A 26,919-nucleotide genomic window follows, 5' to 3' on the forward strand; every position below is an offset into this window, starting at 1 on the left:
AGCTGCAGTGGGTAGAGATGGAGCAAATATGATTAAGAAAAGTTATTTTTATAAAACGGTCACTATATCTTGACAGTAGTGCATGAGACAAGGAATCTAAAAAAAAAGCATATGTCTCTGTGTCCTCTGGTGTCCTCTGGTGCTCCTAATGGCATCTGTAAGATGTCACAGACAGGAGGAAAACAACCAATCAGAGCCCAGCTGGAGTCTGCCATCTATGAACCGGCTGTCGATCACTCGCAAACTCTGATCAAACGGTCAAACTAGGCAGCGCTGATCAAATATGAATCTGTTACTGTAATGCCTATTTCAAATATTTTCAGAAACATCTTGTAGTGTACTGTTTAGCTGTAAAATTAGAAAGTTTGTGAACTGGCAGCCATGTTGAGATCTGTTGAGGAAATACCAAGCACCGCCCACCAGCTGGAGCTCAGCCAATAGGAACGCTCTTTCTCTGAAATGACCTGTGATTGGCCAAAGTCTTCATTTTTTAAAGCCTGAAAACAGAGCCATGAGGGGGTACAGAAGGTTCAGAAGTCACTTGAATTACAATATGCTGAAAGGTTATTATGGGATTTTTGCCCAATGATGCCAAAAATATTCTGTCTACTGCCACTTTAAAGTATGTAATGGCATTTTGCAGAAAAAGAACGATGTGTAAATCATCATGTCATAATTTGAGTTGGCCGCTTCACAGCATCCAAAACTGTGTGAATAATTGGGGCATTAATATACCTAACCAAACATTTTACAATTCATGATATGACACATTTTACGATATCAAAAAAGTTTTAAAAAATCAGGACGGATCTTCTTTCAAATTTTGATAAAGGCAGCACGTAAACATCATCCCCACAAGCTGAAAGAAAAATAGACACAAGGAACTTGTTAGTTTCACACTACACATAGAAACAACCATTGTTCACAGTACAGTTCCTGGCAGTTTGCACAGCATTAAAAGAGATGTTCATATTAACTTGTATTTTGCTCAGTGGTTATTGCTTTACCTGTAGAAATGCAATCCCTATGCCCACTGCACCGAGAATATACAACTGACTCAGGATGAACTCCTCTAATTTCATAATGCAGCCTCCCTGAGAGCACAAGAAAGGAAAGAAATTAAGATATTGTTATAATTTAACATTTATCCACAGTCAGACGGACAGCTCTCCCTACCTCCACCTTGTAGATGTTGGAGGGATGGTCCCTGCGGCCGCAGAGGTCACCGGGACTTTTACAGCAGCTATCAGGAACGAGACGCTCGTTCTCTGCTGCCTGGATCCACACACAGTCACTCCAGTCTGAGGAGTTATGACTGCCACAACACTTAAACTGAGAGCAGAGAGGAACAAAAAAAAAGAAGAAAAAGACGAGACAATGGTGATTAACACTGAATTGTATTCACATGCAGGCTTAAGGAGCCAAACTATCATTTCAAATTTAACATTATCTGATCAAACTGACACTTGACACTGAAGCAATTCAGGGGGTTCAAAAGAGATGCAGCAAAAGTGTCTTGGATGTCTTCTTGGACAGATAAAACATGATAAAGTGCCCTCTACAGTGCCCTTTCAGTGGTGAAAATGGTATAAAGTGCCCTCTTGGATGTCCCTTTCTGTAGATAAAACAAGATAAAGTGCCCTCTAAGGTGCACTTCCAGTGGAGAAAATGGGATTCAGTACACTAATGGGTGCCCTTAAATGGAGAAAACATGATAAAGTGCCCTCTAGGTTGCCATTCAAGTGGAGAAAACAAGATAAAGTGCCCTCTAGAGTGTCCTTCCAGTGGAGAAAATGGGATGCAGTACACTAATGGGTGCCGTTTAATGGAGAAAACATGATAAAGTGCACTCTATGGTGCCCTTCCAGCAGAGAAAACCGTATAAAGTGACCTCTTGAATGCCATTTTCTGTGGATAAAACATGATAAAGTGCCCTCTATGGTGCCCTTCAGGTGGAGAAAATGGCATGCAGTACACTAATGGGTGCCCTTAAAGAGAGAAAATGTGATAAAGTCCCATATCGGCTACCCTACATGCTAGAAAAACCTTCTGCGCGCTGTTGCCCCACCGCATGCAGTTGGTGCCCATTTTATTTTTGCCCCTGCCCCTCAGACAGCCTGAGTCTGCCACTGTTAAGTGGTATTACTGTTTATCAGTGTGGCAGTTAAATCAGCTGTGATTTAAACATATAGTATCACTTCCACACCTCCTGCTGAAGTTTATCCACGGCCTGCGTGACGCTCTCCTCCCCCGGCTGCTGGTATTTCTGCTGCATGGTCACCTTCAGATTCTGTCTGAGCTCCTCGTCCAGCTGTGAGACAGAAAGCAGTACTTTAGTGATAGTCGGGAGAAAATCTGTTATCTGTAAATCTCCTCCCATCAATAAAAATAGCCCTTAGTCAAGTTTCTTTCCTCCCCTGTAACATTCCTTTGTACCTCTGCAATGCCCTCACATAACTCAAAATATATGAGCTCCTCTGACCCCGCTCCCTGATCTACATTCTCCAAATGAATTTACAAATAAAGATTGTTGTGTTGCTTGACTGACAAAGTGCAAACAAACCATTTTATATCAACCTGTTGGAGAAACAGTTTGATATTAAATGGGAACAGGTGGCAGCGGATTACCTGGTAGCAGAAAGGGAAACACTGGAGCAAGAAAAGGGGGGAAGAAATAGAGGTGTGAGAAGGATGGAAATACAGGACAAATGAAGAACAGGCACAGAGAGGCATGCAGAGAAGATTTCACAACAGAGAGGGCAGCAACTGAGTACAAATATTTGATGATGGAGAACAAGGAATGGTGTTTGAAATCACATTAAGGGATTGTGGAATGACAAAAATACACATAACAGTAAGAAAAGAAAGTGTCAGATTTGTAATTGCTGCAGTGAGATTTAAAAGATAGTATGGTAGCTATAGTAAACAAATAATATAATCTGTAGAAGAACTTATGAGGAAATATTTATGTTGAACATTATATATTATATTGGACATACTGTATATACAAACAGAAGTTAAAGCACTTCACCTCTTGGTAGGTAATGAAAGCCAGCACCCCAGCAATGATTTCCAGCAGGAAAATACAGAGCAACAAGACCAAATACTGTAGAGGAGGGACATGAAATATACAAGAACACAGCGGTGAATAACCTGAACATGAATAATATCAGTAACAGCATTTTTCAGACGGTGTTTCAGTGCATTTCTGTGCTCAAATAGGACATTAAATGTGATTTTAAAGATGATATAAACATCAAAAATACCTGTGTAAAAAACAAAATTTTACTCTAGATAATAACTGATTAAACTGTGTCAAAGGAAGTTACACATTACAAAGGCTATGGTGAATATATAAGTAGACATAACGTCACAGAGCTTGTGCAGTTTTGCCTCTGTATTAGATCCTCTCACTTGTGTCTGTCTGTCTGTCTGTCTCTCTCATACACTCGTCAGTCCGAGCGGCTGCCTGTGATGCCCTTCATTCCTCTGGCGTGAGCTGTACTCTAAATCTAAACTCTTAAAGACACACTCTGCATGACTTTGTCTGTTATATCTGACAGTCATGCCTGTCTGACATAATGAGCTGCACTGAACGGAGGCAGACGAGACAGAAGATCACCACGGATTAACTTTCAATACACACAAACAAGGTTGTGTGGGTATAAACAGGGACTTAAAAGTGTCCTTCCTTGGTTTCTGATAGCATATATGATTGATTATATATTAATTATATATTGATTTACACAATTAAATGGTGTTCATTCAATAGTGGAGTGGAAATAAACATTTCTCAGTCACAGGGCAGTGTTTTGATCTCACCACAGTCAAAAGACACTTCATCTCCTTCAGAGTGGCGCAGCATCCGATGATGCCGGTCACTATCACGATGACCCCGGCAGCTATCAAGATGTAAGCCGAGGCTGAGTAGAAGCTGGAGTTCAGTAAACTGATGTAGTCGCTCTTTTCCACCAGAGTCCACACTCCCACCGCCAACACAACGCCTCCTGCCAGCTGAGAGAAAGAACCACTATCAGCTCAACTCAAACCAGATGCTCATAAGAATGCACCACATTATTGTTTTTTTTTGCAGGTTCCTAAAATGTGCCGGTGATGCAAAAAAAAGACAACGCCTTTCACTCTCAGCCTCAAGAGACATTCAGCTAAATTTGTTTTTATTATCTGACGCACATAAATCAGAGTTTCATATCTGAGTGCAGACTTTGGTACACAAGAACTGATTCAATCTACTCTTAAAACCTAAAGTTAAGAAAATTAAAGTTAAGAAGGTAAAAACAGATGCTTTGTTTACTGCTGTTTATGTCTGGTGCGTTCACTCTGTATGTGCATATTAATATGTAAATGTTGAAATACATTTACATGTATCTGTACGCATATTTACTTTCTTTTAAATTATTTTTTTCATGCACAAATGGAAAACTTTATATATCCAACAAATTACAATTGCATTGTGAATTAAGCTCCATTTGTTTTAGAATAAAACAAATCCTTACAATAAAGGTGAAAACTGAAATTAAAATTTATATATATATAGATATAGATATATTGTGGGATTGTCTCTGAAGTATTTATTGTAACTTTTAGTGCATTGCAGACACAAAATCATAACGTTAATGTAGTTTATAAAAACTATATGGAGCATAATATTATACACTTTTTATTGAATAGTATAATAATACTATTATAGTGAATAATAGTTGATTTTTGAGAAAGTGAGAAAGAATAAAAATTGTGTGAGCTGTGAAGTGATTCAGTGCCGTAAAATGAAAATCATTAATCTCTGTTGCATCTGAAGCAAAGCACAGGTTTAATGCTATAAGTAAAAGTTAATTATTACTACTACTGTTATTAATAATTATAATAGTAGCCAATAGAGCTCATAACAGAGAGTTTTGTTGACTTAAATACAGATAAAGTCTTCACACTTCCTTGTTAACTTACCCAAAACAGAATGTTGAAGAGAAACAGAAGATATTTCAGACAAACTGTCCCACAGCTGAGCGGTTTCTCACCTCGAGCTTCCATTCTGAAATAAAAAATATACGTTAGTTAGTACAAAGCAGGTTGACGTACACACAGGGAGAGCATTATACACATGAGAAACGTTCTTGAGAGGATTAGACAGCACAGCTGAACACAAGATGTTGAGAGAGCAGTTCTGCTTTCATACTATAGTTAAGATTATGATCACACAATTTACCATCTTTATACTCGTAATCCTATTAGTGTTTTATCTGATTGAGACTAGTTGTGGTAGGAATTTCCTCTTTCAGTCTGCTTTAGTTCCAGGTTTGGTGTGAAAAGGTGATTTACTGGGTGGAGTTCTAACACACAACTACAGCATACATGTATCTGACATGTTTTTATATGTGTTCCCTTCTTTGAGTGACATTTAACTCTACCAAAATGAAATGTGGTGCATTTCAAACTTGCAAAAAGTTGGTATGACAGAGCAATGGAAAGAGCTCAAAGGTGAAATCAAATATGTTGTGGTGAAAACATACTTAAGAACTTGTGTCACATGTCATCCAGCAGACAGATATACATGTCCCCCATCCCAGTAACTCAACCTCACAACTTCTCACGCTCCAGTGATATACGGTTGACTTTTAACTCTTCACTTTATGAATTCAAAGTCTGTTTTTATCCTAACCTGAACTGAACTTTCCTCTGCTTCTATTTTAAGAATGGTTGTGACTCTGAGCATCATGAGAGATGACAGTGAACTCTCTCTTTAGACATAAAAACAAATCAAGAAAGAGTAAAGGGGCATTAACTATAAAACATTTAAATATTCAATGCTATTTTCCAGCCATAAGACAAAGTATTGCATGTGTAAATGTGATTGTCCAGCAGCAAAACAACATCTCTCAATGGTCATAATCTGAGTTATTTTTAACTCATTGTGTCATGGAAAAACAGCTCTCCCCTTCCGCTGAGACTAAAATACTCCTACCTGATTTTAGATGTTGGGCCCTGAAGGATGTTGATTATCGGGGTAACGTCTTCCCAGATCCCACCAACCCCAGCGTCAATGTGCTGCTGTCTGTGAAGGTTAACTGCAACAGTTCTCAGTTGACACTCATACCAGAGCCTCCTACTCAAGCGTCTGAGCGTCTGTCCTCTTTTGGCACAACAGGCAGCTCACCCCTCCATAAAGCTATACAGAGTACTTGGCTGCCCCCAGCTGGTTTCTCACGCTTATGAGCTCTAAAACAACTGTGCAGCTTGTAAGATGTTGTTCAAAGAATTTTAAAAGGATTATAACAACAAAGGAGTCATCAAAAATATATTTTATTGGATAGATTATAAAGATACAGATACTGTTCAGTGAACTTGTTTGCAGAAAAATGTTACTGTTTGTGTCTTGAAATGAGTTCAGTGAGATCAGGATTTGGGCCTGGAAGTTTTTATTTTACAGTCTTTTCAAAAGCCTTTCGTCCTCTGTTCATGTACAGCAGCCTCTTTTAGCCGTGTCCTCAGTCAGTAAAAGTGCATCTTCACATTGTCGATCATGCTGGGAGACCAACACCCTAAAATGAAGAAAATTATTGAATCACTGTGCAGCAGAAACTACAACATTTGAGAATAAAAATGTGTTTGTAGTAGGACTGCCCCGTCTTAGTCGACTAATCCGTTGTTTTGATCTTAGTTGATTAAGATTTCTTTAGTCGATTAGTTGTTTTAGTTGTCTTATTTCTAAGAAAATATGAGCACATCTCTGGTAAACACAAGATTTAAAGTGGAGCTTTTGTGATTCTTTGTTGAGAAACTCAGGTTTACAGATCTGTCGATTAAATTAACTAATCGATTAGTCGACAAAGAATTTCTTCGGTCGAGGACAGCCCTAGTTTGTGTTTTACTCTGCTGATCCTGCTGCCTGGCTTCATCTCAGGTTTATGACAACAATGATATCGGATGAGATGAACTCAGATGCCAGTTTATTTGGTGCATCCTTTTTACATCCATGACAGTAGACTAAATAGTGCTGAAACAGTTAGTTGATAAATTCATTAGTAAGTGACATGAATTAATTGCCAACAAATATTTTCTAATTGTGATGATTTGCTACTTTTCTATAAACATTTATTATATAATTGTAAACTGAATATCTTTAAATTTTTGAACTGCTTGTCAGACAACACAAGCTATCTGAAGACATCACCTGAGGTCAACATTCAATGTGATGGGAATTTTTTGGCATTTTATAGACTAAACAATTAATCGATTAGTCAAAAATCGGCAGATTATTCCTTAATTGCAGTCCTTATAAGGCACATCTTGGTATAATGCAATGCAATTCAACAGCACCACAAACAACAGCCTCAAAAATGACTATAAAGTATCAACACCTCTCCAATCCCTGTAACGTTTTACATTTTTGTATGGCTGCTGTATTAAACTGCATACCTGATAAACTGGTAACAACAAAATGCCAACACAGCAGATACAAACATTTTGCAGATGTGAATGACCTATATAACAAAGAAATAAGATGCCATACCCAGCCAGATAAGTCATCAGCTCCTCCATGTTCCATCTAGTTTTGGCACTGCACTCGTAAAACGAAGCTTGGTGCTGCTGTAAATAAAAAAACAAATATTTTATTTAATTTATTTTAAAGTTAATCTTCTATCCTTAGCGGTGACATTGTGAGTAAATCAATGCAGAAAGTAGTTTGAATATTCAAATGTGCCTCACCTCTGCTAGTCTCTGCCCCTGCTCTGTTGTCACTTCTCTGCTGTTGCCGTCTGCCAAGTCCAACTTGTTCGCCAGCAGCATCAGCACTGCACCGTCACACATCTTCTCCTGGCTCAGACATACACGAGTAAGGAAGTAAAATTGATTTATATAGCGCTTTTCACAGACACGCTTGCTTTATAAGATCCTTATAGAAAAACATACAAGAAATAACTCATATAAAGATGTGGTGACCACACAAGCCACGAGATTAATAAATGACTGAATAAAACACAATGCATAGAGAAAAGTACACAATAAATACATAAATGCAAGCCTGGTACATACAGGCTACCCAAACGCCTGTCTAGACAGGTGAGTCTTTACGTGAGAATACAGACTCTTATTAGTGTGAAGCAAAAAGTACAATGGTGAGGAAAGCTGTTACGTTACAATTACTGCCTTGCGGTTGTATGCCTCCGCCAATCAGTAAAGTTGCAGTTTACATCCATGTCTGTCCAAAATGTCATCACGTCATAATTTGATCCTGTTAGACATGTGTGTGAAATTGTCATAATTGGGATATGAATACTTGAGTTACAGCCAAAAACGTGTTTTGTGAGGTCACAGTGACCTTTGACCACCAAAATCAAATCAGTTCATCCTTGAGTCCAAGTGAATGTTTGTGCCACATTTAAAGATATTTGGTCAAGGCGTTGCCGAGATTTCAGAAGAATGGGACAGACGTGAGGTCACAGAGACCTTTGACCACCAAAATATAATCACTTCCTCCTTGAGTCCAGGTAGACGTGTGTGCCAAATTTGAAGAAATTTCCTTTAGGCATTCCTGAGATATTGCGTTCACAAGAACGGTCTGGACGGACGGACAACGCCCAAAAATATCAAAGTTCAGATTTATCACTCAGCTGGCACTAGTGTCTACAGACATTCCTGTATCGTCAATCACCTGCATGTGTATTCAAATTGGGACAAACTGTTTTGCATGTTTTTTCCATCCATGACATCTCCATCTGCTCACCTTCACAGAGTCCATCCAGCCTCTCACAGCGGCGAAGGAGGAGGATTGAGTTATGTCATACATGGCGAGGATACCGTCGGCTTTACGGTAGTACTGCTCAGTGATACTGCGAAACCTGAACATTAGTGAAAGGAATAAGAAAAAATAATAGCCACAAAAAGCTAAATTGAGTTATCAAGTCGCAAGAAAAAAGATCCTACAGCTCAAATGGTATAATGTAAACATGGTAAACGTGAATAAGATGCATTACATCTGACCTCTCCTGTCCTGCAGTGTCCCACAGCTGCAGGGTGACAGTGGTGGAGCCCAGAGTTAAAGTCTTCATCTGGAAATCCATACCTACAATCAACATGGTGTCATATTTTACTTATATATACACTGAGGAGCATGTTAATCATTTTGAAAGAGTGATAATAAAAGAAAAGCTTACCGACAGTAGCGCTCATTTTACTGTAGAAGTGTCCTGTGCAGTAGTGCTGGATGAAGGAGCTCTTACCTACCCCCGAGTTACCCAGGAAAACCACCTTGAACACTCGCTGAGGACTGACAAGTGTGCTCTAAAATTCAGGTAAAGGGACCAAACTTAACATTTAGATTTTTCTTTGTGCTTCAGAGATACACATTTAGCTTGTGCTCCATCATTGCTGTGCAGAGTACAAAAGCCTCAGAGTATAATTTTCATCATTAAAAGGTCTCTAGCTGCTGCAGCTGTGCTATAAAATTGATGTATTTGTAGATTTAATATGTTCCCTACCTGAGTTTGCACCTGTTCAACATTTTCGAACCTGACTCTACATGACGGTTGGTGTCTCTTGGATGAATTTGTCACCTCTGTGTCTTTGTCCTGCTCCAACTCATCAGATGAGCTCAGCTGTCTTCAGAATCAACGAATGAATACACAAAATTAGTTGCTTCCTCGAGGCAATCTGCCTCTTATTACTGCAAAGATGATAAATGTGATTATCAGATGTCATACAAACCTTTTCAATGGCTTGTCTTGCAGTAAGTAGTTACCTATGATTGAGCCTTGCTTCTGCAAAGGCTTTGTGACATTTGGACGCTACAAGGTTTATGTAGAAAGTGAGGCAGAGAAATGAGTAGCATTAAGATTTTTATAATGAACGTTTTTATATAGTATATATTTGGATGTTTCCAAGGAACATTAACACGGTATTCTCTGTATAAATACTAATAGCTTCACACAGGCAGATTAAATGTTTTTAAAAAGCAAGAATTCAGTCCAATAGTGACATTTATTCTGCTGCAAAGAAGCATTTAACATCATAATCATTTATCAGCAATACATTTGTTTGATTCAAAATTATACGGCAAGACAAAAAATGCATTGTGTTATGGTCAATATGGTTTCTCAAATGACTATTTTGTATTTCTTTGTCAATTATTTGTTCAGAAATTTAGATTGAGAGAGATTCTTACATAACTACAGTTAACAGCTTTGGCAAACAATCCCACATATTTGAGAATGTGGATGGGATAAATGGAAACCTGACTAGATTAGATTAGATTAACACTCCTTTATGAATTGTTTGTTTATTTGTTTGGTAAATACTGACCCACTTTAGTTCACCTTCATAAATAGTCCTTTGTAAAGTAGCATTAATAAACATATAAAACACTCTTTCCTTGAAATGAACACAGATAGAGTAAATGTCTTTTCAACAAAATCCTTCACTTCACCGACCACATCTACAAAACAACAAAAAAAAAACATTGCTGAAATCGCAAAAATTCCAAACGGAGTCAACGAACACCCGTTCAATCAATAACCAAACAATAACAGCTGCCCATATAAATAATAATCATTGTCCAGAGGATGGCATACTCCAAGACTTAGCTTAGGTTGGATAAATCTGCTGTGTCCACGGGGTGCAAAGGTCTTCACTGAGGTAATAAGTTATAGGCAGAGGAGGAAGGACAGAGCGTCCGTGACTAACCCTCTTCTGAGACTGTTGGGCATCTTTCTCGTCTCGCAGCCTTTTGTTCATATCCCTGACACACACACACACACACAGAGAGACAATCATTTAGAACAAACATCACACTGGCTGATATTTAGAGTGGAAAAGAACACACAGACACAGTTTTCAACTACAAATTTTGTCTGGAAATTTCTTTTAACTTCACAACAATGAACGTCGTTGAAACAGCAGCTGTTTAGACTTACCTCAATAGCTCCAGTTGTCTCAAGAGACTGTCCTTCTCTGTCTGCATGTTCCTTGACACCTTCATCACATTTCTACAGTGAAGCAAACAAAAGATTGTTTAATATTGTTTCCATATTCCCTCTTATTAGGGCTGGGCGAATCAGATAAAACAATATTTTTGACCAAATACCCTTGATATGGATATAGAAATGATGTTGTAGGGTCGCCACAAAATATTTTCACAATGAGATTTTTGATAAATAATCATCAGTAATGTGGATATAATGACTAAGTGGATAAAGGAAACAAGCGGCCGAAATGGGTTTCCTCAGGAGGGTGGCTGGCATCTCCCTTAGAGATAGGGTGAGAAACTCAGTCATCCGTTAGGGACTCGGAGTAGAGCCGCCTCTCCTTTGCGTCGAAAGGAGCCAGTTGAGGTGGTTCGGGCATCTAGTAAGGATGCCCCCTGGGCGCCTCCCTTGGGAGGTGTTCCAGGCACGACCAGCTGGGAGGAGGCCACGGGGAAGACCCAGGACTAGGTGGAGAGATTATATCTCTACTCTGGCCTGGAAATGCCTCGGGATCCCCCAGTCAGAGCTGGTTAATGTGGCCCGGGAAAGGGAAGTTTGGGGTCCCCTGCTAGAGCTGTTGCCCCTGCGACACGAACCGGATAAGCGGTTGAAGATGGATGGATGGATGGATATATATTTAAGAGCTGTTTTAAAGAAATATGTCTTCAGTAGGGACAAATGTGTCTTGGTCTGACTGCCACAGACGGGGTAGTGAAGTGGGGAAGTATTGAGAGACAGACTAAAACATCATTGGTTTGGTCTTTTCATGGGAATTGTTGAAAAATACAGAATTGTGCCAGCCTTCTCCTTAAAGCTACAGTGTGTAGGATTTGGCAGCATCTAGTGGTGTGGTTGCAGATTGCAACCAACTGAGTATCCCTCCGCTCACTCCTCCCTTTCCAAGTAACGTGACCCGCCGAGTGCAAAACCGTGGTAACGCCGTTATAACACTGTCCGGCAGTAGCTCAGAGGTTGCGCAGGTCGTCCACCAATCGGAAGGTTGGCGGTTTGATCCACGGCTCCTCCGGTCACATGCTGAAATGTCCTTGAGCAAGACACTTAACCCCAAATTGCTATTTAGATTCGATCTTTGCATGGCAGCCTCTGCCATCAGTGTGTGTGAATGGGTGAATGCTGACATGTAGTGTAAAGTGCTTTGAGCGGTCGGAAGACACAAATGCAAGTCAATTTACCTACACTACTTTAGGAGCAATGGAAGTCAGACAGCGGCTGGTGGTACCACGGTTTTGCACTCGGTGGCTCACGATACCACAGTTTCACAAGTGTGTCAGATAACTACGGTGACCTTCAGGTAACGTAATAACGTGAAAATCTCTCTCTAGAGCCAGTGTTTGGTTTGTCTGTTTTGGGCTACTGTAAAAACATGGTGGAGCAATATGCGAGACTCTGTGAAGAGGACCTGCTCCCTATGTAGATATGAAGAGCTCATTCTAAGCTAACGAAAACACAATGATTCTTAGTTTCAGGAGTTCATACACTAATGAAAACATAGTCATGAATGTTATATTCCATTTCTACTAATAGATCCCCTGAAATGCTACACACTGTTCCTTTAAATAAACTCCCAGTATTCATGCGAAGGACGTAGGAGTCATTTTTACGTTCAACTCTCGTTCTTGTGATGTTAGCCGCTCACCTCTGTCTGGCCACTTGTTCCTGGGCAGCACTGTCCTGCAGCAGGCTGAGCTGACCCAGCGCGGCCTGCAGCTGTTCTCTGCTGCTCTCCACCTGCTCCTGTAGCTGCATGTTGAGGCTCCGCAGCTGCTGGTTCTGCTCCATGATGTTCGCCTGTTCACGGCTCAGCTGCCGGATTCTGGTTTCCAGCTTAGGAAAAAAGACAGGTTCTGTTGATTCACTCATTAAACTAAAACTCTTCAGATATAACAGCAATACTATTTAGACTCTTACCTCTCTCTGTCTGGTCAGCGTATTCTCCAACTCTTGCTCTCGCTTCTTCAGCTCCTCCTCAAGTTTTTGCCCTCTCTGCTTCTGTCCAATACTGTCCTTGATTTCACAATAAATTAATTAAATGCTATTATGATGATCACTTCTGTTAAATGGCACAAAGGCTGGACTAGCTATCACCCGTCTGTACCTGAGACAGGCGTTTCTCTCTCTCCTCTCTGATCTGGTTTTCCATTTCTTCATATATGGACCGAACAACCTGATCATGTTCACTCTCTCGTCTAAAACACAAAAGAATTACAGATGAATGTTTTTTACAAGACTAAACACAAACTGAACACTCACAGTTGAATAATGAGTTTCACATGCAGAGGACAAAGGGAGGAAGCTGGGACCTGCGTAGAGCTTGTTCCAGACTATCTCTCTCTCTGATGGAGTCCTGTAAATGGGACAAGGTGTGGATCAGGACGCCGTCCAGGACGCTCAGCAGCTCTGGTCTGTCTCTGTGGAGTTCACACCACAGAGAAGAGAGCTCCTGCTGACTGACACACAACATAACACACAACTGTTAAAGCGACTGAGGACATCAAACCTTAACAGCACAACATCACTCACTTGCATAATGACAACTCTATTATACACAGTATCTGTGCATCAAGCTTCAAGCTTCAAATATTGATATCACGTTAATAACACGCATATGATAATATTGTGTAAATAATCTAGCACCTCTTAAATCATTTCTATTCCTTCCCGTTCTCACTTTGTCTCCCTCCTCCAACAGCTAAAGTCATATTTAAAGTGTATTTAATTTGTCAAAAAAGAGACAAAACGCATAACAAACAAAGTTAAAGATGGAATTTGACTGATAGCATTATTATCATTTAAATTTTCTAAAGATATTGCAATAAAATTGTTATTGTGAATTATTTTGGCCACGATAACCATTTGGTGAAAGTCTGACATTGTGATAGCCCTATTTGAACATATACATTCAGTTGCCAATTTGTTAGGTACACCTCGCTAAAACTAAATCAGTAAAATACAACAATCCTGCAATAAATCCGACCTTCATCTAAGTTATAATGTTCAGTTTTTGTTTGAAACTGTTTTAGGGAGGTTTTGATTCAACTGTATGGTAACTTTGGAAGCTGCAGTTTGTGGTGTGTTTGAATTATATTGCATTATTCTGACAGGTGTTCCTACTATTTTGTCCTCCCTTGTTATATCAGTGAGGGTCGGCTAAATAACAGAAACACCTTTGTATCGTCAGTTTTAGCTGGGTGTACCTAATAAACTGGCAACTGAGCGTACGTAGATGGTGTTATATCGTTGCTACTGTAGAAGTCATGGGTAAATCTTGATGATAGTGATCTTACTCTTTAAAGAGTTTGTCGGCTCCCAGCTCCATCAGTATGTTAACAAATCGAGCTGCGAGGGGTTCCTGGGACCAGTCCACCTGGTCCAGATCCTCTTCTGATTCGTCTTGACTCAGCTCAATTGTGTCCTCCAGACCCACAAACTCACCTGCACCACAAACACAGAGTGGCACAGAGGATTTGGTTTATAGTGGTTGACAGACGTTTGTGAATGAACTGCAGCTTTCCCCACGGATGTCATAGTGAATCGTGGTCTTAAAACACTCACTACACTCACCAAGTCCTGCGTTGAACTCAACCGGAGTGAGGAATCCATTGCTCTCTCGGTCCAGACTCTCAAACACCGTCTCCAGCTGTTCAGGGGACAGCGGCAACTCCTCCTGTAGCCTCTGAACACAAGAAGATGGAAAGTTCACGACTCTACAATCGGCCTGAATTTTGTTATTTTACCACATCGGCTGCTCACCTGCATATCCCGCTTTGTGATGAACCCTTTCCCCTCTTTGTCACACAGCACAAACAGCTGCTTGGCCTTGCACATGGTCTCTGCCAGCGGGCTTCCTGGCATCGCCTCTCTGGCTCTGGGTGAAGCCAGTGGACTACCTGTCCGGCCCGGCCTGGGGCTCCCAGCTGATCGGCCCCGCGTTCTGGGGCTCACTGAAACCGCCTCACCGCTGCCTTGACCCACCAGCACTTCCCCATCGTTCAGCCACTTAGACATTACTGCAAAGGCCGACAAGTATGGGTGGGGAGTTAGTGTATGTTTCATTAAGTACTTGTTGATTCTATTCGTCTAGAAGTCATGAGAGCTGAAACGTGAAACATGACAAATAATCTGCAACTACTTTGATATTCTATTAGAGATGCAACGATTAATCAATTAGTTATCAACTACTAAATTAATCGCCAACTATTTTGATAATTGATTAATCGTTTTTTTAAAGAAAAAAAGTCAAAATTCTCTGATTCCAGCTTCTTAAATGTGAATATTTTCTCTTTTTTTTCACTCCTCTATGACAGTAAACTGAATATCTTTGAGTTATGGACAAAACAAAACATTTGAGGACGTCATCTTGGGCTTTGGGGAACACTCATCGACATTTTTTACCATTTTCGAGAAAATTATTGTAATAATACAATAATAACAATAATTGCACGTGTTAATGTGAATATTTGTAAATATGTCATATTTTTTCTCATTTCTCTCATTTTCTTATTTTTAATTTTAGTGCTTATATTTCTGTACATATATTTTGTTTATATTGTAGAATTATGTACATAATTTACATAATCTTAATCAATTTCTTATGTTTATATAAGAGCAAGTGTAACGCCCATATTTCCCACCGGGGATCAATAAAGTATTTCTGATTCTGATTCCTATAATTAATAAATTCATAATTTTTCAGCTAACAGTGAATACATTTCAACCATAGTCTGGTTCCAACTTCTCAAATGAGATGATTTCCTGCTGTTCTTTGTCATATATCATTGCAAACTGAATATCTTTGAATTTTGAACTTTCAGTCAAACAAAAAAAGATACTTAAAGACGTCACTGTGGACTCTAGGAGGTTGATATGGGCATTTTCCCTATTTATTTTTTTTACATTTTATAAACTAATTGAAAGAATGATAGGCAGTTTAATCAATAATAAAAAAAACAGTTGCAGCCCTAATGAGATGTCTCTCAGTATTTCAACAGTGTTATCCATTTCTGGATACTACCAGTCTAAGACATAATCAGAGACATTCACTTTTACTTTCTTAATGAATCAAAATGAATGAAAAAGACACTTTGGATCTTGTCTTCTAGTGCTGCAAGATTTAGTGAGAAGCTGGCCCTGCAGGTCCTCCCTTGTCAAACATGAGGTGCAGAACAAACTAAGCTGTGACTTTACACTTTATCTACAGCTGCTTGTGTCAGACATGTTTAAACACTATAAGATTTTATAAATGTCTGAGGTATCCAATATGACGGCATGTTATTTTACATTGCTATACAAAATGTTAATATCCCTAGGCAAGGTAAAACATAATGAAAAATCAAACATTCTTAGCTAAGTGCAGCACAACCCTAACTGTTTATTTAGAGGTGGTAATCTTAAATGAATGCGATGCTGTGTCACTGTACCAGGATATGTAGAGGGTAAAAAAACAGGATGGTGTCATGTGAGAAGAGTTTCTGTGTACTTGAAAGGGAAGGCGGATAGACAGAGGAGAGGAGATGCAAATAAAACATTTGCAGTTGTTTGCATTGTTAGAAATACCACAATTGCAAAACAAATTTTACTTTTAAGAACTACGGGGGAAAATATGCCTCAGTGGGTCTATGAACATTCATAAAACAATGCACTTATGACAGATACAAGCATCACACTTAATTACTCAGGTTAGATGGCATTTCTATTACACAGGAAGAGCATAAATCATAAATTATCTTGCACACTGAAGTGAAATCTGCTTCACTGTTAAATGAAATATTACCTCTCCTTCCTATCTCTCCACTCATGCAATCTGCAATGATCATAAAACCTAAAAAGTATGCAACATTACTGATAATAGCTAACTAAAGCATCTTGCTTAATGATTTATGAGGATCAAAACGTCCTTATAACATAAAAAAGATGTGCTGGGATCCCAGATAAGAGACTTATGTAAACATTATATGTTAAGGATTGTTGTACAGAACAGCCACGCCAAAGGTCAGATAAACTTACACACCTTTACACACTACTATTTAGCGAGGTGGAGTCTCTCACACATTCAGTTTACAACATGTTGTAGGCTACAAAACTGTCAGTCAAACTTAAAAAAGATCCTGTGAAAAATGTCAGCATAAGACCACACTGTGTCTACTAACTAAGTGTGACTAAACATATGTTGCTTGAAATGACAGTTCAACAGCAAGTTAAACAGACATTGTGTTTGTATGTAACATTACTGATAATAGCTACTAAAGCATCTTGCTTTATGATCTATGAAGATCAACCTTATAACATATAACAGATGTGCTGGGGATCCCAGACAAGAGACTTGTGTAAACATTATATGTTAAGGATTTTGTACAGAGCAGCCACGCCAAAGGTCAGATAAACTTACACACCTTACACTGGAGTCTCTCACACATTCAGGGAAAGTTTACAACATGTTGTAGGCTACTAAACTGTCAGTCAAACTTAAAAAAGGTCCCACAGGTTCTGTGAAGAAATGTCTGTGTCTACTAAGTGTGACTAAACATATGTTGACAGTTCAACAGCAAGTTAAACACACATTGTGTTTGACAAATGTGAAACTTTGACTGCTCTAAAACCTGCAGTGAATAACATGGCTAACAGTTTTTGGTGCATTGTAGCTAGCTGTGGTAACCATGGATATAGGTGGTAACCACAGTAACGTTATATTTATTATTAAAGAAGAAAGTTACCATAGTTACAACAGTTAGTTGTTAATGCGCCATAGCCGAGAGAGAGAGAACATAAACGTCTTAATACTTCACAATAATGTACATTAGTGTATTCTTATATCAGTTAAGCGAAGTTGTATAAACTTTGAGTACTCACCTGCGGTGTACTGGACTCAGGTCTACTGGACGCAGGTGTCCACTACTACCTGTGATCAGCTCGCACTGCTTCTGTGACGTACTACTGACGTTGGCCGCTGGGTGGCAGTAAGACCCGGATGAGATGCAGGGTTACCGTAATGTTTGGTGTAGCCCAAGAATTTCATTTAATTTCATTTAAAAATGTATTTGGAACATGTAGAATACAATACAAATAATAATAGAATAACAAATAAAGAAAAAGAATGATCATACCAACAAGTGGACAGTCAGAAACAAGTAGTATTTACATACAATGAAAAGCATAAGAAAATAAATTGTCAACACTTGATGCCTTGATTTACATATTCAAAAAGGAGTGAGAAGAAGAATAAACTTATTTAATACCACCCCTTCTCCATAAGTCAATTATTAATGATTAACCAGCTTCATTATTGAGCCATACGTATACTGTAATTAAATTTTCCTAAATTTGTCTAACTATAATTATTATTATTTATAATTATTCTAACTATAATTATTACCTTTAATCTGTGTCATACAGAAATCTAAATGAATTACTGATATAATTATCCTTATCAAAATATTAATTTGTTATCAATCCAGAACACCAATTCATTACTTACATATTTATCTTAATCATATTGACTATTTGTTATCTTTTCTTATATGCGCAAATTATTATTTATAATATAAAATGTATAATATACAATATGCACATGCAATACAACCCGCAATATATACATACATACACACATATATATATACACATTTACAGTATACACCGCACATTGCATACCACATATACATATATATACATATATATAGACACATATACAATACACAGCATCTGACCATGCATACATTATTCTTATACCCAAAATTAAATATCCACAAATCTGCATTATTCTTTACAGAAAAAATAGGAAGATAGACTAATACAGAATAAATATGAAGTAACCAATAAATAAATAAACTAATAAATAAATAAACATGTATGCATACATAAATGTTCATTAATGGGTTTTGTCTTCCACAAAACAGCTAGTACCATTTAGGAAATAACAGTCACTGCAAGCAACACAGCAACAAAACATGCCGTAATCTCTATAGTTGATTTTGGAGAAATATCCCCCTGCACCTATAGGGGTGTTTTTACGGTAAGGAGCGTCGTTACCATGGAATTCACGGAAATGCTTGCTGAAGCGCAGCAGCGGTGGGAGCGCCAAGTGAGCATTGTTTGTCCATAAAAGTAGTAATATGAGCAATTTAAATGTTTTTTTCCTCGTTTCTGGTGACCTATTCTAATTCTTTACACGTTTTTCCAGGTAAGTAGGAGTTATATTGTGTTTGTGAAGCCGATTTATACCACAATAAGCAGCACTGCCTGAGTCTCTGTTGTGATGTTAGCAAAACGTGTCTGGAGGGAGTTCCTCCAAGTGAAGCTGTGCGCACTGCCAGCTCACTGATTTGTTGTGGAAGAGAGATTGTGAAAGTAGTAAACTCTATTATCCGTCTCCAGGATTATCTGCAGCGAGGGCTAAGCAAGGTCAGGCTGTAACGTCGTGGGTAGATAGATTAGATGAAAGTAAAGGGAGTGAAACAACAAAACAAAGAGATAGTGGTGTCCACGTAGGTGAAAGTAATCTGTAATCCCTGCTTTGACCTTTCCATGCTTGCCTGTGTAACAGCCTGTTGACCTTACATGATTATAGGTTCACTGCTAGTTTAGCTCTCTAGTAAGTTACATCAACCCTCCTTCATTCACACAGATGCTGCAGGGCAAAGATATGAGTTACTGCTGTGAATATGCTTCAGAGGAGAGAAAAACAACAATGCTTTTTCTTCCAAACCATACAACAACAACAACATCTCTTCACACAGCTTTTCTCTTCTTCCTCACAGGAGATGCTGCAGCAGACGAGGAGATTTTCTACAACCAAAGATGTCAACATGCAGCCTATGAAGAGATCTCAAACATCTAATCTGATATCTTAGACTGCCTGTAAGCATCACCAACTTGTTTTCCCCTGAGGACAACACACAGCATGTTTATGAACAGAGGGACAAACGGGAGTGAAGAAGACCTAAAGCAGTAGAGCATTTAAAGGAAAAAGTCACCAGTTTCTACCTATGTGAATGGACAAGTTGTACTCCACTATGTAGGGGGTGAATCTAGACCAAACAGACTTGTGTCACCATCTGCGTTTTGCAAGCGTAAAGAAAAACTTCCAGAAGCAAGGAGGTGAATAGACTGTGAGGCTCGGTGGTGTTCGCAGCATCGTCTCCTGAAGATGCTCCAGACCGGTAACTACTCACTGGTGCTGCTGATCCAGCTGTCACTGTTGGCCTATGACCTCTTCGTCAACTCCTTCAGTGAACTCCTGAGGGCAGCGCCCGTCATCCAACTAGTGCTTTTCATGTAAGTCACTGAACTGCATACTGAAAATGATTAGTTGATTCATCAGTTCATTAGTCAAAAATATAATTCCAGCTGATTGATTTCATTTTAAATAACAGTTTGTTCAAGTTATTATCAAGTAAAAATACCAAACACTGTCTGGTTACATTTTTTAACTCGTGCAGACTCTTTTCTTCACTTATAATTTAATATATATTTTATACGTCATATTATAAATTGGAATCTTTATAATTAGTTGTGGCCCTCATTTGGGAGAGATAGTAGTAGAAGTAAATATATTTTAATGTTAATAAACTGTGTTAATAAACTAATCCCGCCAATTGAATAAAATAGCAGCCAACCAGACATTTAGAGTGGTTGCTAGAGATTTATACATTGACTTTTTGTGGTTTATCATCCTTAAGGTTGTAAATGGAAATTCATTTGCTCTTGTACTCTTTCAGTAAATGGTAGTAATCATCAATTCAACAAGTCATTAGTCCAAAAACTAATTCTAGCTGATTGATTTCATTTTTGAGTTTTGAGTTTTATATTATTCAGACGCTCACGAGCAATTTTACGTAACTTATAGAAAGTCTTTGCACCTTTTGTGCTTTATCATCCTTGCACATGGAAATGAATTTGCTCTTCTACTCTTTCAGTAACTGGCAATCATCAAAACTCTCTTTTGCTGCACTTTAAGTATTTGCTGTGCTTCAGCCGCTCTGGTGTCTTTAATATATTAACTTTTAGACCAACCATTTATTTCCCATTACTATGTCATTACAGCAAATATGACATTTGTGACATTACTATAAATGTCCTGGTCAGTGAATGAAACCTCGTCATAACCAGAGCTACTTTTTGTGAGTTGTCAGTACCCATACAGCGTCTATATTCATTTATTTTTACTATATGAGCTTTGTTTAGAAAACTGATAACATACCAGTCTTGCACAATATCCTTGTCTCTGAAATGGTCATATGTATTTTGTTTACACGTTGTTCACACACTGCTTGCTCCATCAGAAACCACTGTTAGAAATAAACCAGTAAAATCTGTGTCCACAGCATCCAGGACATCGCAATCTTGTTCAACGTGATCATCATGCTGCTGATGATATTCAACACCTACGTGTTCCAGGTCGGCCTGGTGTCCCTGCTGCTGGAGAGGTTCAGGGCTCTGCTCGTTTTCTCCGCTCTTTATCTGACGCTCAGCATCTGCTTCCACTGCTGGGTGATGGTAAGCTTCCTCACACCAACACAGACGCCTGCATGTCAACTCTGTGCCAACACCAAATGAAAACTGTCACATTTTAACATCTAAGTGAAATATTGATGATGCTTCACTTCATTTGTCTGGGAGTCATGAGAACTACAGCAGAAACATGACGGATAATCTGCAACTACTTTGATAATCAATTAATTCAGAATTTTTCAACCATAAATAATGAATAAATTCAAACCGTTCTCTGGTTCAAACTTCTCAAATGAGATGATTTTAGGGCTGCAACTAACAATTATTTTCATTGTTGATTAATCTGTAGATTAATCAATTAGTTGTTTGGTTTGATCAGAAAATGTTGATCAGTGTTTCCTAACATGGCGTCCTAAAATGTCTTGTTTTGTCCACAACTCAAAGATGTTCAGTTTACTGTCATAGAGGAGTAAAGAAACCAGAAAATATTCACATTTAAGAAGCTGGAATCAGAGAATCTTTACCTTTTTTTTCTTTTCTTAAAAATGACTCAAACTAATAAATTATCAAAATAGTAATCGTTGCAGCTCTAGATACTTTCCTGCTTTTCTTTGTCATATATCATTGTGAACTGAATATATTTGAGTTTTGGACTTTTGGAAAACAAAGAAGATAAGTGAAATAGTGATGTGACTAATGTCATCTTGTATTTGAGTAAATGTGGAGAATTTTAATCCATAGTAACTTTACCTGATAATTATTTATTTTTTCCTAGAACCTTAGATGGCTCAGGTCAAACCGTTTCGTTTGGACAGATGGTCTGCAAGCTCTTTTTGTTTTCCAGAGAACAGGTAATTGGTTAATCGATTCAAAGAAAGGTACATTTTCCATCGCAACTAATCTATTTGATGTAGTCATTGAGTAACTGTACTTCTTTCTGTTAACAGTGGCAGTGTTGTATTACTACTTATACAACCGAACAGCAAAGTATATGGGAGACCCGAGGCTGTATGAGGACTCTCTGTGGCTGCGGGACGCCTTCGCCAGAGCTCGTCAGTGAAAAAGAGAGTTTTGAGAGAGACTTAAAAGGATCCATGAAGAAAGGCCCTTATGAGATAATAACATCATCATCAACTATTCTGAATTTTGTACAATTTTCACATTTAAAAAAAAAGCTAAGGACCAGTCTGTGTTTACTGGCTCTTTGTAGCCAAGCAGACAGTCGGTTAAATGGTTTACAGTGGCAGGTAAGCCAACCTTAGTGGTATTGTATTAATTAGGATTGTGTCTGTTAATCTATGTGGCCTTTGTAAATCAATTTGCGTTGCAGACACGATGCAACACGATGAATTTTTTTTAAATGTTTAAGGAAGAGCTGTTGCAGATGGCAAATTTGTTTTGACCTGTACTAATGTACCATTTGTAGAATATGTAGTAATAGTTTTCTGTTATTCCCCCGCAAAAGAGGAAACCTGTTGATTTATTTTGCCTTATGTAAGGTTAGTATGTGCTGTTTACATGGTTAATGTACTTTTAATAAGCCAATTTCATGTGAATCCAGCTGTCTTTGAGTGGGGATCTTTGAATTGTCTTCCCGCTGTTTTTTATTAAATAATCCTTCTCTAATCCCGAGGTAATCCTTCATCACTAAGGTAGTCAGTATTATCCTGTAGACAAGGTGAGACAGACTGCTCTATTTTTAACGCAAAGATTAATCAGGGATTGGGGTTTTAGGCGCCACTAGTGAAACGCACCATAAATAGTCTTCAGTGCGTCAAAATATCCCTCTAATCTGAAGAACACAACAGGTCGAATTCCAGTGAACTTCAGGTCTCATCTCAATAACACTGTTAATTCATATTTTTTATCAACTGTTAAAATCTATGTGATCAATGGATTATTGCAATCGTTGCAGATATCAGACTGAACAAAGAAAGACACCAAAAGTTGTACAAATCATCTTTACTTGTGACAAGAAAACCAGTCCATAATGATCCCAAAATGTTGTCAGTGCAGTCCAATTAAATCCAGTCCGTGTTGTGTGTGATGTCCTCCGCTCCGCTGGAATGTGTCATATTCTTTTAAATCAGTCACCCGAAACTGCAGGACACAAGAGGGAATAAACTTACCCACTGCAAAAGTGTTGCAGTGATTAAAAATAAAAACTACTAGACCGTAATAAGATTTGAAATGTACCTTCATACATAGATGCCAACCCAGAGTAGTAAGAACAGCACACCGAAGCCCATGAACAGTGAAGCCACGAGGGAGATCAGCAGCTCTTTGTAGACGTCTCTGGTGTATTTTGTTGATGTCACCTCGTAGCTGATGAGAAGTTAAGGGCCAGCTCATAAACAGTACAACCAACAGCCAAGTTCTGAGCTCTTTACCAAGTCTATTGCCTCCTGCTGTGTAGCTTATTATAATAATAATACTTATATAATTGTCCATAGCATTAGAGTATCATAGTATACTATGTGTACTGTCATCCTGTGTTGAGATGAAAAATGAATGAATTTGGCAAAAACTGAGTATAATTCAAACGCTCCTGTACCACACCGGTTTTACTAACGATCGATGTAAACAAACCTTTTACAGCATCTGAAAATATTACAGACTGAAATTTCATCTTTGTCTTGGTTCCAATCGAGGATTTGAATTTATTTGGTTTACACTTGTGCCTTTAAATAGTTTAATTCATGTGCATGAGCATGTACTGCATTATGACGTAAAAGTTAAGTCTCAATATCATATCTAGAATCACTCGGAGAGAAAAATTAACTTTGTAGTGTTAATTGAGACAATATCTGCCTGAACTGAATGTGGTTAATATTTATTTAACAGTTTAACCAAAATTAGCTAGCACTTTATTTGAAGATACAACCGGGTGTAAAAACACCAAGAAATATCTGTAATAATCCATTACTGCACAGGAAAACTGTGTGGACACCCCAAGTTCCATAGGTCGAGAAACGTTATCGTCTCCAACCGGCGGCCAGTGTCTTCCCTGTTTCCTCCGGCCGCGGTCGGGAGGCTGAAGCAGGAAAAGCCAACACTAGGATCAGCAGTGATTCATGGAGAGGCCTTCTTCTGGTCAGCTAACATTACTGCCAAGCAGGTGAAATATAGAGTGATATTGTGGTTTTAGCTAACGTGTGTCGCCTCACTGTTTTGAGCGATGCTCGTTCATGTCTATGTAGAGCGAGAACAAGCCCGACGCTGACTTTCGTTGAATAAACGGCCACAGGTGTCGCTGTTAACAAGCATTTCTGATTCTTACAAACATTCCCTTTAACTCTGTAAGTTCTGCGTGTGTAATTAATTGAAATCATGGGCTGGACTATGAAAACATGTCCCAAATTGTAATAAACCGGATTTATTATTTAAACTTCACATTGTACTCAAGTGAGTGGATACTAGTGGGATCTTGGATGGTTGAAAGAAACGAACATCTAAAGAACCTATGGTATGGTTTGTCTAATGTAGCTTGAAGTAAGATGGTCTACAACATGTAAAGGCCCTGATATATAATCCATAATTTAATCTTGGTCGGTTTTACTGCAGGTTGCTATTCTGCAGTAGCCGAATGGTGTTTGGTATGACCCCTACTTTCTTGTTAACCACATAGTGTTGTTGTTGTTATTCATATAAAATATCATTTTAAAGCTGTTTTTGTGCTCTTTATGCTGGACTATCCATGGGCACATCAGATCAATATGAAATTAGTTATAAGGGCATTTGGAGTGGCATTAAAGGGACTATTTGTAACTTTCAGAATTGCTTGTTAACAGCGACACCTGTGGCCGTTAAGTCAACGAAAGTCAGCGTCGGACTCGCGCTTGTGTTCGCTCTACATAGACATGAACGAGCATCGCTCAACACAGTGAGGCGACACACGTCAGCTAAAACCACAATATCACTCTATATTTCACCTGCTTGGCAGTAATGTTAGCTGACCAGACGAAGGTCTCTCCATGAATCACTGCTGATCCTAGTGTTGGCTTTTCCTGCCTCAGCCTCCGGGGTTCTTGGATGGTTGAAAGAAACAAACATCTAAAGAAGTATGGTTTGTTTATTGTGCTCCATGACAAATGGCAAACCTGTGCCACTAATGTAGCTTGAAGTGAGATGGTCTACAACATGTAAAGGCACTGATATATAATCCTTAATTTAATCTTGGTCGGTTTTACTGCAGGTTGCTATTCTGCAGTAGCCTAATGGTGTTTGGTATGACCCTTACTTTCTTATTAACCAACATAGTGGTTATGTGGGAACAAGCAGTGAAAGGATACACGAAGAACCAGGCGGTGAAGAACATGCCGATGGCCAGCAGGACGACAGTGAGGTGGGGGAACACAGCCGGGTTCACCGGGCTGGTGTATCTGGTCATCGCTTCGAGTTCCTGCAGCACAGAGAGATATCACAGAGATTATTAACACAAGCAGGTTAGACAAGACAAGCTACATCACCTCCACAACCTCTAGTTTAACCCTCCTGTTGTCTCTGGTTTGACTTTTTATAAAGCATACAGTATAAACTATCACCCAATTCTGTGTTACACCTTTTTGTCCAACTTCATTCCTAATTATTAAGTTTTACACTTTTTTTTTGGGTGAAATTAACCCTAATAAACCTAATTTCCATGAAATTCTACCTAAAAAAAAGCAGATATTGTGAATTATTTTGACCAAAGTTATTATCAGAGGAGCATAATGTTGATGTGTTATCACATACTGGTATATGTAAACTTAATATTGTTTTGAGTAGGCAACCATCCAGGTTATTTTAGAGCAATTAGATTAAAGAAATCCATATTTATGATATAATGAAGTTTGAAAACGGGTCAAATTAGGGTTAACTCCCTAACATCATGTACCACGACTAAAGCCATTCATTAGTGCTGAACACGTGTTTATTATGTGTTTAATAGAGCAGTGAGTATGACATGCTAATGTTGCTCTGCTAGTCTGCACATCAATGGATACAAAAAGCATCATTTAACACAGAAAACACACCGTTTTGCTGGTGAAATGGTGAATTACGTGTACACATAAACCTCATATCGTTGCATATTATAGTTATGATGTATATAAAACACGATGAAGAAGATATTTTTACCATTTTTGCAGTGAAGCGGAGAAGCTCCTGTTTCTATGGTTTCTATGGTCCAAGATGATAAGGCCACGTACTGACTAGCACTTCCTGGTTTGTGCGTGACGTATAGTTGACGTTGACGTAATATTCTTTTCATCCTCAGTTTAGTCTCTCAGGCTTCTTCTCCCCTCATGGGCTGCCTGCCTACTGTGTGTGGCACATTATGCAATGTGTCACTACACTGATCCAGTTGCGTTAGGTCAGGGGTCAGCAACTTTTACTATCAAAAGAGACATTTTAGGCAAAAAATAAAATAAAAATCTGTCTGGAGCCACAAAACATGTGATCATTGTGATGAAGGCAACACAGTTTATAGTCTAAGTAT

General features: G+C 38.6%; 4 protein-coding genes across 7 annotated transcripts; 1 reads left to right on the forward strand and 3 right to left on the reverse strand.

Moving 5' to 3' along the window:
- Positions 1–390: 390 nt before the first annotated feature.
- cd151 (CD151 molecule) lies at positions 391–6,136 on the reverse strand. Of its 2 annotated transcripts, XM_037768775.1 has the most exons (9): positions 5,978–6,136; positions 4,963–5,047; positions 3,823–4,014; positions 3,032–3,106; positions 2,629–2,649; positions 2,207–2,311; positions 1,177–1,332; positions 1,008–1,094; positions 391–859 (listed from the first exon to the last, which is right to left on the reverse strand). In XM_037768775.1, the coding sequence occupies exons 2-9, from the start codon at positions 5,044–5,046 to the stop codon at positions 800–802; spliced, it is 780 nt and encodes a 259-aa protein (XP_037624703.1). In that variant the 5' UTR covers position 5,047; positions 5,978–6,136; the 3' UTR covers positions 391–799. The 2 variants fall into 2 exon arrangements, with proteins under 2 accessions (XP_037624703.1, XP_037624704.1); XM_037768776.1 differs by lacking the exon at positions 2,629–2,649.
- Positions 6,137–6,414: 278 nt separating this feature from the next.
- Positions 6,415–18,001, reverse strand: cracr2b (calcium release activated channel regulator 2B). Of its 2 annotated transcripts, XM_037768689.1 has the most exons (18): positions 17,844–18,001; positions 14,748–15,004; positions 14,559–14,670; positions 14,282–14,429; positions 13,298–13,444; positions 13,093–13,183; positions 12,906–13,001; positions 12,634–12,821; positions 10,926–10,997; positions 10,696–10,750; positions 9,721–9,800; positions 9,495–9,615; positions 9,171–9,297; positions 8,998–9,079; positions 8,741–8,855; positions 7,723–7,830; positions 7,526–7,602; positions 6,415–6,554 (listed from the first exon to the last, which is right to left on the reverse strand). In XM_037768689.1, exons 2-18 carry the CDS (start codon positions 15,000–15,002, stop codon positions 6,470–6,472), a joined length of 1,959 nt encoding a protein of 652 aa, XP_037624617.1. In that variant the 5' UTR covers positions 15,003–15,004; positions 17,844–18,001; the 3' UTR covers positions 6,415–6,469. The 2 variants fall into 2 exon arrangements, 1 of the variants encoding a protein (XP_037624617.1); XR_005206752.1 differs by lacking the exons at positions 6,415–6,554; positions 7,526–7,602 and having other exon boundaries at positions 8,991–9,079.
- A 951-nt stretch (positions 18,002–18,952) lies between these two features.
- On the forward strand, positions 18,953–23,066 carry tmem138 (transmembrane protein 138). 2 transcript variants are annotated; one of them, XM_037768636.1, is made up of 5 exons: positions 18,953–19,071; positions 19,748–20,264; positions 21,314–21,485; positions 22,216–22,291; positions 22,388–23,066. In XM_037768636.1, the coding sequence occupies exons 2-5, from the start codon at positions 20,137–20,139 to the stop codon at positions 22,498–22,500; spliced, it is 489 nt and encodes a 162-aa protein (XP_037624564.1). In that variant the 5' UTR covers positions 18,953–19,071; positions 19,748–20,136; the 3' UTR covers positions 22,501–23,066. The 2 variants fall into 2 exon arrangements, with proteins under 2 accessions (XP_037624564.1, XP_037624563.1); XM_037768635.1 differs by having other exon boundaries at positions 19,014–19,170.
- A 321-nt stretch (positions 23,067–23,387) lies between these two features.
- tmem258 (transmembrane protein 258) lies at positions 23,388–26,713 on the reverse strand. Its single transcript, XM_037768637.1, has 4 exons — positions 26,559–26,713; positions 25,733–25,842; positions 23,637–23,765; positions 23,388–23,540 (listed from the first exon to the last, which is right to left on the reverse strand). The coding sequence occupies exons 1-3, from the start codon at positions 26,559–26,561 to the stop codon at positions 23,639–23,641; spliced, it is 240 nt and encodes a 79-aa protein (XP_037624565.1). The 5' UTR covers positions 26,562–26,713; the 3' UTR covers positions 23,388–23,540; positions 23,637–23,638.
- Between the last annotated feature and the right edge of the window lie 206 nt (positions 26,714–26,919).

This window comes from Sebastes umbrosus, chromosome 4 (assembly GCF_015220745.1).
Source record: "Sebastes umbrosus isolate fSebUmb1 chromosome 4, fSebUmb1.pri, whole genome shotgun sequence".
NCBI lineage: Eukaryota > Metazoa > Chordata > Actinopteri > Perciformes > Sebastidae > Sebastes > Sebastes umbrosus.